Genomic DNA, 13401 nt, shown 5'->3' with positions numbered 1-13401 from the left:
TCTTTGTTGTCGTTCATGTTGTTTTATAAACTTTTTATACTTGTTTTGGTGCACCTTTCTTTTTTTTAAATTTATATGCATTCTTATCTATATCCATGTATGCCATTTTTGCTGTTTTTTTAACTTGTATACTGTAAGATCATTTAATTGCACAGTATGACCACAAGCAGTCCTTGAGGTTATAAAATATCAATGTCAGGCTCTACCCTTAACAAAGATGTGCTTCCTACCATTGAGTATTGTATTCATGTCCATGCATTGCTGGATTTTATCTTTAACTAACTTATAATTTAACTACCCTTATAATACCTTTTTCTTTGTTGTCGTTCATGTTGTTTTATAAACTTTTTATACTACATTTTCATAGATAATTTTACACTTGCTTTTTATCCATCCTTTTTATACTTGTTTTGGTGCACCTTTCTTTTTTTTAAATTTATATGCATTCTTATCTATATCCATGTATGCCATTTTTGCTGTTTTTTTAACTTGTATACTGTAAGATCATTTAATTGCACAGTATGACCACAAGCAGTCCTTGAGGTTATAAAATATCAATGTCAGGCTCTACCCTTAACAAAGATGTGCTTCCTACCATTGAGTATTGTATTCATGTCCATGCATTGCTGGATTTTATCTTTAACTAACTTTTCCAATATTTTAACTGCCACTCCAGAGATATTAATTGGTCTGTAATTTGCCACTTCTGTCTTGGAGCTGCCTTTATGTAATAGAACAATCCTGCAGTCTTTTCATTTTTTTGGAACCTTGTCAAAGCCAAGACTTAGATTAAACATTTAATCAGAAATAGCACCATTTCTCTTGCATGTTAATGTGGCACTTGGGAACAACATGCCATCCAGTCTCACCACCACTGTATTGACAGTTAATATTTTTCAATATGCTGAGCACTTCCTGTTCATGTACCTCAAATCTCACATCAGTAATTGCAAAATCTCCACCTGGATGATACGCCCTTGCAAAGTGATCACTCAGCAACTCAACTATTTCTTCTACTTCTGTCACTTTCCTACCATCAGTGGCTGCCTGTATTTGTTTTCGTAATAATACAGCAATCCCTCGATTTGTGCCCCTAATGCGTTTTATAAAACAGGTGCATTAATCGAGTATAAGAGGCAATAGGGCCATACCGTCGGTTGTATGAAAAAAAGAAACAAAATGCCGCTACACTAATCGAATGTAATAACCTATTGGAAAAAGTATAATTCATTCTTAAAATTTCTTTTTTAAACCTTAATTTTTTTATAAAAGAATTAAGGTATGTCTCAGGTCCTAGTTAAAGGAAAACCATGAAGCTGAAAGACAATAAAACATATACAGAATATAAATTTATTATTCTACTTCTTAACAAAGAATTATGCTAACGTAGTTTGGCGGGCATTTTGTTTCTTTTTTTCATACAACCGATGGTATGGCCCTATTGCCTCTTATACTTTTCTGCAAATTTTACTGCTTCTCTCTTCATCGGGGTTAGCCTCTAAGCATTGCTGCTTAAAAACTTCGATTGCACGAAAAATATTTTCAAATTGTTTCCGTGAAATCTCGTTTGGCTAACTATCAGTGGTTAAATTTTCTTCATATTCTTCGGTATTCTCGTAGACAGGCTTATACGTTGGTTATGCATTTCTAAATCACTTAGGGAATTGAATAACGTAGATCCGAATATAAATTAAATTATACTTTAATAAATATCTCCGATATTTCGGCAACGTCACATTGCCATTTTCAAAAGGAACTTACAAAAAAGGCACGTGCACGCAGGCATTACAACACAGTAACTGAGAATGAAGATATGAAGCTATCGTTCTCCTAGAAGTCCTGATGGTGCCCTCTAGCAGGCTAAGTAGGTGTTCTTGGCCGTTGGGCTAAAGGTCTGCTGATGCATGCATCCCAAATTTGGGGCAGTCGCATACAACCAAATTTGTTGAGGTTTGGGGAGTTTCTTAGGGCTGAGGCTGATTCCATAAATAGTCTTTCGAATTTGTATTTGCTACGGTGTATTACTGTAGCTTTCTTCCACCATATTCTGTGGCATGTATCCAGAGCATGGTCCGGTTTCACAAGTACAGCCATTCTGGTCTTGCAGACCATGCTATGGATACATGCCACAGAATACAGAATAGGTTGTACGTTTTAAAATCTTGGCTATTTTTTCAGAGGTGCCTTCATCAGTGGCACATCTGAAAAAATAGCCAAGATTTTAAAACGTACAACCTACACACAGCATTGAAGCCCCACCGCAAACTTGCTACCCTTATCCGTTCTATGAAAGATCAGCTCCCTCCTCTCTCTCTGCCTGGAGTTTACAAAGTACCCTGTTCCTGTAAGCTGGCGTACTTTGGACAGACAGGCAGATCAGCATCCATCCGCTTTGAGGAACATGTCTTACATCTGCAAACACAACTATGGCCATTCAGGCTTGGCTGACCATGTTTTGGATACCACCCACAGGGTATCTTGGAAGAAAATCACCATGCTCCACCACAGCAAATTCAAGAAAGATAGACTTTTCCTGGAAGCAGCAACAGCTCTCAAAAACCAACTAAATCTGAATAACTACGGTTGTATTAAGCTTCCGAAGATTTGGGAAACACTCATCACCAGAGGTCCCACTTATATTCCAGGCCACCTACTACTGCCCTTAGAGGGCGCTCCAACTAGATAGGACTTTAGTGTCACCCACGTGGTTGGGCTCAGTATTGTTTATTATTTGTGTGTATGTTACATTAACTGTTTTTGTAATCCCCATAGATGTCCTAGTGACTAGGACGAAATATAGGAAGTATTAAATTCTATTTTAATTCTTTTTGAGTGTTGTAAAAAAATCCATTAAGCCTCCAACATGATGTCCTCACAGCACTTAAGCCTCTACACACGAATATGGAGTGGTGAAAACACTATACAACAGGGCTAAACTAATCTGTTCTAACGACATGGCCCTAAACACTGAACTAAATCACATCCTCAACACTTTCTCAGCCAATGGCTACCCCCCCCCCCCCAAAAAAAAAAATAATCCAAAAAATATTAAAACCTACAAACCACAGCCCCCCCCCCCCTCCACAACAAAGATTACTCTAAATCCATCACCATTCCCTACATCCGAGGCACCTCGGAAAAAATTACCAAAATTTTAAAAAAACATGACGTCACCTCCTGTTACAGGCCTTACAGAAAATTGGCATCCCTTATCCGCTCCACCAAAGACCAACCACTTCCCCTAGACCTACCTAGTGTATACCAGATCCCTTGCACTTGTAAACTGTCATACTTTGGCCAAACATGCAGGACAGCGAATATCAGAATTTCTGAACACAAGGACTACATCCGGTTTCACAAGTACAGCCATTCTGGTCTTGCAGACCATGCTCTGGATACACGCCACAGAATACGGTGGAAGAAAGCTACAGTAATACACCGTAGCAAATACAAATTCGAAAGACTATTTATGGAATCAGCCTCAGCCCTAAGAAACTCTCCAAACCTCAACAAATTTGGTTGTATGCGACTGCCCCAAATTTGGGAGGCATACATCAGCAGACCTTCAGCCCAACGGCTAAGAACACCTACTTAGCCTGCTAGAGGGCACCATCAGGACTTCTAGGAGAATGATAGCTTCATATCTTCATTCTCAGTTATTGTGTTGTAGTGCCTGCGTGCACGTGCCTTTTTTGTAAGTTCCTTTTGAAAATGGCAATGTGATGTTGCCAAAATATCGGAGATATTTATTAAAGTATAATTTAATTTATATTCTAATCTACGTTGTTTCAATTCCCTAAGTTATTTAGAAATGCATTACCAACGTATAAGCCTGTCTACGAGAATCAATTACTGTGTTGTAGTGCCTGCGTGCACGTGACGTTGCCGAAATATTGGAGATATTTATTAAGTATAATTTAATTTATATTCGGATCTACATTGTTCAATTCCCTATGTGATTTAGAAATTCTTCAATATCTTCCCGCTGTGCATCTAAATTTAGCTTTATAGATAATATTTTCCAACTGTTATACAAGCAAAATAGTTACCACTTTAAAAACTACAATGATCATAAAAGAAGTTAATTTTCCGATGTGTAATAATAAACATCTCATCCCAGAAGATGGATTGATTACCCTATTATTGGAATGGATTCTCCTTTTTGTGACATGCGCAGAAGTGTCGAAGGGTCTCGAATCTGTGGGCAGTAAAAATTTGGAACATAGTGTACGTGGAAGTAGTGTAGTATGCCATTAAAAATAACTTTGTAAAATGTTTTAAATCGGTAACTAAATTATTTCATTCTGGTGAGTGATTTTTTTAAATAGTTCATCATCATCAAATTCCTGCCATGTACCCTCAAGGGGTGTACAGGATATGACAGTACTACATGAAAAAATTACATCATTACTAACTTCCTATCTACAATTTTCCTCCAAATCAGTCTGTTACTTGTCAAGACTCCAACATTATCAGATCTTATATTTCTATCGTCTAAGGCACTTTGTACCGTATCAATCCCCTATATCTTGGTCTTCCTCTGGGTCGTTTTCCTGCCAACCTGGCAGAGAACACTTGTTTTGCTAATCTTTCCTCTCCCATTCTATTTAAGTGACCATACCATCTGAGATTAGCTCTGCTAATGCATTCCTGGATGCTGACAATGTCAAGTTCTTTCCTAATATCCTCATTTTTAATATGATATTGCCATTGATGCCATCTGTTCACGCCTCTAATCTTTCTCAGGACTCTCATATCTGCGGTCTCTAGTCTTTGGTCAAGTGTTTTACTTCTGACCCAGCTCTCAGATCCATAAGTTAAAATTGGTTTGAACACAGTCTTGTATACAGCTAATTTAGTGTTCCGACTAATTTCTTTCTTATTCCATATGAATTTATTCAATTGACTTCCCACGATACCAGCTTTGCTGATTCTGTTGTCTATTTCTATATTTAGTTTACCATCTTCAGTAAAAATTGTGCCTAAGTAGCTGAAATGTTTTACTTGTTCCACAGGTTCTCCATTCACAATACAGTTGACATTTTCAATGATTCTGCCTATTTTCATTGTCTTTGTCTTTTTATTGCTGACCTTCATACCATATCTATTACAACAGCTATTCAATTTAGTCAGAGAATCTTGCAGACTTGTAGCGGATTTATTTAGAAGTATAACATCATCCGCATAAAGCAAAGAGCTGACATTAACATCTCCAATTTTGATATCAGGTTTAATACCACATTCCTTCATAATGTGATCCATATAGATAATGAATAACAGAGGGGATAATGTACATCCTTGTCTCACACCAGATTTAACATTAAACCATCTTCCTGTACTTCCTTCAATTCTAACTGCTGACTCACAACTCAAATAAAGACTAAGTATTGCTTGATATAATGCCCCATTGACACCATATAACTGCAGCGTATTGAATAGCTTCTCTCTTGGCACCTTGTCATATGCCTTTTCCAAATCGACAAAACTTAAATATAGATCTTTGTTATATTCCCATGCTTTCTCGACTATTTGTCGTAAAGTGAAGATCTGATCCTGACAGCCTCTATTTGGCCTGAATCCAGCTTGTTCTTCACCAAGCTTTTCTTCCACAGTTCTTCTCAACCGTTTCTCAAGTATACTTGCATAGATCTTGCCAGGAACACCAGTAGGGAAATACCTCTGTAATTCTCACATTCAGTTTTATTTCCCTTTTTATATATGGGTACTATGAGAGCTCTACTCCAATCATCGGGAATTTGTCCCTCTGTCCAGGCTTTCTGAACTATGCAGTGCAGCCACTGTAAGACTCTTATACCACCATACTTCAGCATTTCTGGTCGAATATCATCTACTCCTGCTGCCTTTCCACATTTCAAGCATTTGATGGCTTTTTCTACTTCAAGTATGGATATGTATTCCTGACTGCATGCCTGGTCAGTGTTTTTTATCACTGTGCTGTCATCACTGCTTGTTTCATTTAGCAGTTTTTCAAAGTAATTACTCCATACTTCAAGGATATCTTTTTCTCCTGTTTTCATTTCACCTTTATCATCTCTAATTCCTTTTACAGCACTCTTTCCTCCATTCCTAAGCTTCTTCAACAACCTCCAGAATATTTTGCCACCTTCTTGATATTTATTTTCTATATTCTTGCCAAAGTCCTCCCATGACTTTTGTTTAGCTAGTTTTACACACTGTTTAGCTTTCTTACATTTGTCTCTGTATTCTGTAAGAGTAAAAGCTGACTTATTTGCCAGGAACTTTTGATATGCTTTCTTCTTTTCCTTCACTGCCTCTTTAACTTCCTGTGTCCACCAGGGAGTTCTGATTTTTTTATCTTTGCACACAACCTCACCACATGCCTCTCTGGCAGAATCAATCAATGTTTCCTTCAGAGTTTGCCACTGAATCTCCAAGGTTTGATTCCTGTTCTCAAACTCTTTCATTTTCTTTTCAATAATATTTCTATATTTTAGTCTACAGTTTACATCTGAGAGCTGCTCAACTTTTATTCGCTTTAAAACTTTCTTACATGTTATTCTTTTCAATATGAAATTCAATTTTATCCTGCTCAAGACTAAATAGTGATCACTTCCAATTTCAAATCCTCTGTACACTCTGGTGTCCTGCACCAGGGAGAAAACATCACTATCAACAATAACATAGTCAATGAGACTTTTCTTATTCCTAGCCTCTTCTCTCCATGTGAATTTGTGCACATTTTTATGTTGGAACATGGTGTTAGTAATAACCAGTCCATGTCCTGAGCAGAAATCCAACAGATATTTGCCATTATTATTAGCTTTGCTCTTTTCTCCAAATTTTCCCAAAATATTTTTGTATGTCTCACAATCATTTCCTACTCTACTATTTAGATCCCCAACAAGGACCAACTTTTCCTTTTTCATTGTGTCAGTTGCTTTTTCTAAAGCCTCAAAAAATTCCTCCACTTCTACCTTAGTAGAACCTTCTGTGGGACCATAGGCACAAATAAGTCTCATTGTCCAGTTCCCCATTCTCATATTTGCCCACATTACTCTACTTGAGACTGACTGCCATTCAAGAAGATTAACCTCGTATTTAGTGTTGAATACTATGGCTACTCCTTCTTTTCCTTGATTGTTATTGCCTGAATATAACATTTTGTATTTATTGCTCAGAAAGATCTCACCAGTTTTGGTCTTTTTTGTTTCAGTCACCCCTATTATGTCGATCTGGTACTTATCTAATTCCTCAGCTAGCTCCATTTCTTTGCCATTCAGGCTTCTTACGTTGATAGTACCGATCTTTAACTCTGGTGATGTTGAGTTGGGGTTTGTTTTCAGATTTGTTCCAGTAGCTGACTTTTCGCTGTTCGCCCTGGTTCCCTGGCGAAAACAACTGGGGCCTTGTTTAACCGGGCGACGCCCCAGCCGGCAAGAAATTTTGTCATGTTGTACCATCATTTTTTATTTTGGTTTAACCAATAAGAATACAATTTGGTCGGCTAAATCCCAAATTGCCAGCCCATCCTCGTTCGTTCAGTATCAAAGTAGATACCCAACAGGGTGCACCACGAGAAGGTGAGGATTGGACATTAGGTCAGAAGCCCTGGTCGGTTCTCCGCATTCCTTTAAAGGCTATGTGGAGGTCTCCTCTCAGTTATACAGCTTTGACCCTTAAGCACCCCCTTTTTAAATAGTTAGCCATAAAAATATATAGATAGAAAATTTTTAAAATCTGTAGCATTTATCTTTAGGATGTATATTGGCGCACTAATCAAATTTGGGTATCGAAAAAAAATGACGCACTAATCGAGGGATTACTGTATATCTTTTATAGAGATGTCCATCTCTGCAATCTACAGAAAGCCTCTAATCAGTAGAAGTAAATGTTTCCTTTTTGTGTGTAGACTTCTTTTTTATATTTTTGGTAGATTACTTTAAAATTGAGCTCCATATAACAAAAAAAAAAAAAAAAAAAAAAGAAGTAAAGAAATGGTATAGATCAGTTGAGTCCATGACATTGATCATGTAAAGATTTTTAGTTTATCACCAAAAGTATATTTGATTCCTCTTAAGACGGCAATTATTAAGAACACACTTTGTTAAAAAATTGGTAATGGTAAAAAACAAAGCAAGATGTGGCTTGCATTCTAATAACATTACTAAAAGTACATCCATTCTTAGAAATAATTTTGTTTGAATGACTCCATTTAATGGATTCACAACTCGCATACCCAGATAATATGATACTTATTGCATGCAGCCCTTTTCCACCTTTCACTATTCAACATTTATGAAAACAACAATGTGCATATGCACTAGTTAGTAGTAGTTATAACAGTAATGCAAACACACACAGTAGCTTGTGTTTTGCATTTACCTATTAGGAAAGCACAATGTATGTTGGTTATATGAATAAATTTATATTTTCTTAAATAATTACTTTTTTTTTTTTTAATATCATGGACAACACCAAAAAGAACAACGTACATCATTGTCATGCAGAATGGCAGCAAGATTATTTTTTGTTACGATAAAAGTCATTTGCAGATGGATAAGTATTGGAGAAGTAGATTTTTTTAAAAATCAACAGACGCCACTAGTATAGATAATCATAAAAATGCATTTTGTAATCACATTTTTGTTTAAAGACATTTATTTTCACAATATTTAAATGCAAGTCATTTTTGACTTATGTATTTTGGACCTAGTTTTGTATTTCTTAATTTTGAAAATTAAAGGGCCCAGTTCATGAAATGACTAGCCAAATTTTAATAGTGATCCTATATATCAAATTTCATCATGCCAGAGAGGAAATGTTATAATTTCATTAAACCAGTTCAAGAACTGGTTTAATGAAAATTACTGCACAGTACTTAAGCAGTGAGCTTATATAACTGCTTTATTTACCACACACATTGAAATTGTGTAGAGTGGAATTGTTTACATTTCTGTTGTTTATGAAAGGTATCATGATGCACTGTACATGACAGAGTTAGCTCTTTCTTTTAAGGTTACACGGTGATCAGCATTCATATTTACAAATTTTGGGACACAAAACACACATGTTGAAATGATTATTTTACTTATTATTAATAAAATAACAATTGGCGTTTCGACCCCTGTATTGAGGTCATCATCAGAAAGTATTTAATAGTTTATTTATTCCAAAATTTATATTAAGAACATAAATTATTAATACATTTAAATGACGATTTAATAATCTAATAAAAAAAAAAAACTAGGTTACTTTTTAGCTGTATCAAGGAACCTAATATTGATACTGAAACTATTAACAGATGCATTTTCCAAAATTATCAAGACAGAAGGATGGCAGACTTTGTGGAGTGGAACTCTACCTTCTTTAATGCTAGTATCTAATCCTGCTGTGCAGTTCATGGTTTATGAATCTTTGAAACGAAGAGCTGCTGCTGCATTAAATTCAAAGGTATTTATTAGTTTTGCTCTTTGGCAGTTAAAGGTAAATGAATAAACTTAGACAGTAACCTTGAAACACCTTCAAGCTTGAAAAATATACTAATTTTAGCTCTTTGAATAAAATTTTTTGCTATCTTTTCAAGTTAAAAGCAAACATAGTTCTGAGCAAAATTTTTCTTCACTTAGCATCACAAGGTTTTCTAGAAAGAATCTATTCCTGAGGTGTGTAGGGTTGGCTTTCTTTCATTTATCCATAGATTCATTGGACATCATCAGATGCCATATGGTCACTCCATTCCTTGATGTGTGATGTGCCACATCAGGTGGTCCTGTTATGTTTTCTAGAGGCTGCAACTCTCTGAAGACTAGTAACAATATATCAGTAAGATCTATACATACCATAGATCTTACTGAGGGTCTAGAAGTTCCTCTTTTTCAAAGAACTTGATCTTCTGTTACTGTTTTGAGAAGTTCTTCCATTCTTTGAATGTGTCCAAAGTATTTCAGCTTTTTTCCATCAGTATCCTAAAGCAGTCTACCAGTCCTTTCTAAGAGTACCCATCCATTTGTCTTCCTTTTAGTATATGATATCCTGAGGTCTCCTGTAACACATCTCAAAAGCAGCTATCCTTTTTCTGTCAGATTTATAGATGTGAAATTTGGAAAGGATTAAGGTTACAGTTGTTTCCATGCAGTTGGATAGGTGACTATTTGAATAGACAAATATATATGTTAATTGGGGAGGGAAAATGTGCCACATTTGGGGGGGGGGGTACCACCTGGTAAAAGATCAGAAGAGGCATACAGTGAGCTGTTTGTAGTATAATGGAGCATGATATTTTCTGGTCTACACATGCATTGGAGAATAAAACTAATGTGAAGGGATAACCCTTATCTTTGGGTGATGGCATAATGTGAGAGAGTTGATAGAATGAAAAGGCTGGTTGTGTCCAGTAGCTTTAGGCAGAAGATTAGAAAGCTCAGTTAACTGTCATTTGAGCAAGAGGCAAGTTTTTTTTGCTTGAATCATTTGGGATGCTTAGTTTTTATCTTAAGACTGTCTGTTTTGGCACACTTATTGAAAAACACAGTTTTGAATAGGCATTGGAGTTTTTCAGTTATTCCTTTGGAACAGTGTTAATGGATCAGGAGAGCAGGAAACAATAATCACACTACAAAAAGGCAGCATAGTAATATTGAGGTCATCCCATTACACCCATTATATTGCCACAGGATACAAGGCTGAATGAAATTCTTGGAGTAAAGATTGATATGTAGAAAAGTAAACGTGGAATTTATGGTTGGAGTTAGCAAGCGGAGAACTGACATCAAAAATATATTTGAATGGAGAGCTAATTAAGAATCTCTTCCAGTTAGATCTGAAGTTAAAGAAGGAAGACATTTGAATTATGAACACTGTGTTCATAATTCAAATTAAAACTTCAGTGTTCATAAAAGTCTCCATAGAAGATAAGCTCACTGTTTGGATAATGCAACTGTAGAAAATTAACTTTTATGCCAGCCTGGTTGGCTGAGTGGTTAGCATATCTGCTCTCCAACCAAATGGCTGCAGGTTCGAATCCTGCTGTGGGCATGGATTTTTGTGATTGTCTGTGGAAATGCTAGTGGTGGATGGCATTGGTGTAGATGATGAAGGTAGTTGTGGTTTGTTGTAGTTCGTGGTGGAAAGTTGTAGAGTGGGTGCCCTCTTTTGATGAGTCTTTGAACTCCCTGGAGGTGTCACATAATAATAGATAAAGAATTAGAGATTAGAGTATTTATTGAAATTAGGAGAGCAGCATGTTGTACCATCATTTTTTATTTTGGTTTAACCAATAAGAATACAATTTGGTCGGCTAAATCCCAAATTGCCAGCCCATCCTCGTTCGTTCAGTATCCAAGTAGATACCCAACAGGGTGCACCACGAGAAGGTGAGGATTGGACATTAGGTCAGAAGCCCTAGTCGGTTCTCCGCATTCCGTTAAAGGCTATGTGGAGGTAGTCGAGAAATTAGTCAGAACACTAAATTAGCTGTATACAAGACAGTGTTCAAACCAGTTTTAACTTATGGATCTGAGAGCTGGGTCAGAAGTAAAACACTTGACCAAAGACTAGAGACCACAGATATGAGAGTCCTGAGAAAGATTATAGGCGTGAACAGATGGCATCAATGGCGATATCATATTAAAAACGAGGATATTAGGAAAGAACTTGACATTGTCAGCATCCAGGAATGTGTTAGCAGAGCTAATCTCAGGTGGTATGGTCACTTAAACAGAATGGGCAAGGAAAGATTAGCAAAACAAGTGTTCTCTGCTAGGTTGGCAGCAAAACGACCCAGAGGAAGACCAAGATATAGGTGGATTGATACGGTACAAAGTGCTTTAGACGATAGAAATATAAGATCTGATAATGTTGGAGTCTTGACAAGTAACAGACTGATTTGGAGGAAAATTGTAGATTAATAATGATGTAATTTTTTTCATGTAGTACTATCATATCCTGTACACCCCTTGAGGGTACATGACAGGAATTTGATGATGATGAGGAGGAGGAGGAGAGCAGCAAATGAAAACAGTAATGTGAACAAAATTTAATCCATGGTAGATCATAACAAGGGGAATAAATGTTTAGCAAACCTTGATATTAATTAATGATTAATGAATCATTAATAAATAATTAAATCTCATTCTGAAGAACTGAGTGATTCCAACCTGCTAAATTTAGATGCACAGCGGGAAGATCCCGAAGAATATGAAGAAAATTTAACCACTGATAGTCAGCCAAAAGAGATTTCACGGAAACAATTTGAAAATATTTTTCATGCAATCGAAGTTTTTAAGCAGCAATGCTTAGAGGCTGACCCTGATGAAGAGAGAAGCAGTAAAATTTGCAGAAGAGTAGAAGAGGCAATAAGGCCATACTGTCGGTTGTATGAAAAAAAGAAACAAAATGCCTGCCAAACTACGTTAGCTCAATTCTTTGTTAAGAAGTAGAATAATAAAATTTATATTCTGAATATGTTTTATTGTTTTTCAGCTTCATAGTTTTCCTTTAACTAGGCCCTGAGACATACCTTAATTCTTTTATAAAAAAATTAAGGTTTAAAAAAGAAATTTGAAGAACAAATTATACAGTGTTTCCATAGGTTATTGTATTCGATTAGTGCATTTTCGATTAATGCACTTGTTTTAAGGAACGTATTAGTAGGTGCACTAATCAAGGGATTGCTGTATAATGTCTGCAGTAAAAATATCATCAATAAAGTTCTTCATAAAACTGCATCAAAAAATACATATAATATAGATTATTGTAAAACCATAGCTATCCCATACATTGAAGAGTTATCAAATAAAATAAATAGAATTCTACACTATTACAACCTTAATGCTACTTCATTAAAAACCTCAATAAACGGCTTAGTGGCCCTTCCCATAATGTATAGCATTATACATGTCTGTAAGGATATGTGCTTTGCATTATAGGATACTAAGGCAATTCATATGAAGTCATTAGTCTCTATATACAAGTCACCCAGTCGTGAAGTGACTTCACATGCACACTTTGTTGCTTACACTTGGATAAAGGATGAAACTGAGAATATAATTTCTTGGCATTTAATTAATAGCATAACCAAGTGAAAAAAGAGATTTTAAAACTATTGAATGCCAGAATACTAATAAATTATATTACACAAAAATATGCTACAAATTTTGTACAAATTAAATTGCAATATGTTTTTGGCAAAAGTTACAAATTTCCTAAGGATGTAGTTAAGGAATTAATGAAGAATAAATTATTTCCTTAATTAATTAAGGAAATAATTATTAATGATTCCTTAACTTCATTAATAAAGAATTAATGAAGTTAAGGAATCAACAACAGTGCTTACAGAAAACTATGTGGAAAGACATTTCAGTATGGAATATGTCCATCCAGAACTGCATTTCAGCTCTCACAACCAGAGCTGGTGGAAGC

General features: G+C 35.8%; 1 protein-coding gene across 1 annotated transcript in view; it reads left to right on the top strand.

Moving 5' to 3' along the window:
* The window catches only part of PMP34 (Peroxisomal Membrane Protein 34), a 178530-nt gene that overhangs the window by 120460 nt on the left and 44669 nt on the right, over positions 1 to 13401 (top strand). The window contains exon 6 of the mRNA XM_090405144.1: positions 9284 to 9432. Within this exon, the coding sequence (XP_090261270.1) occupies positions 9284 to 9432 (149 nt within the window). The remainder of the gene's footprint in view (positions 1 to 9283; positions 9433 to 13401) is intronic.

Source organism: Typopeltis vanoorti, chromosome 2 (genome assembly GCF_054136105.1).
Source record: "Typopeltis vanoorti isolate ZY-2024b chromosome 2, IOZ_Tvanoo_1.0, whole genome shotgun sequence".
Taxonomy (NCBI): Eukaryota; Metazoa; Arthropoda; class Arachnida; order Uropygi; family Thelyphonidae; genus Typopeltis; species Typopeltis vanoorti.
The sequence above is the reverse complement of the archived record's forward strand: the minus strand, read 5'-3'. Positions and strand labels throughout refer to the sequence as shown.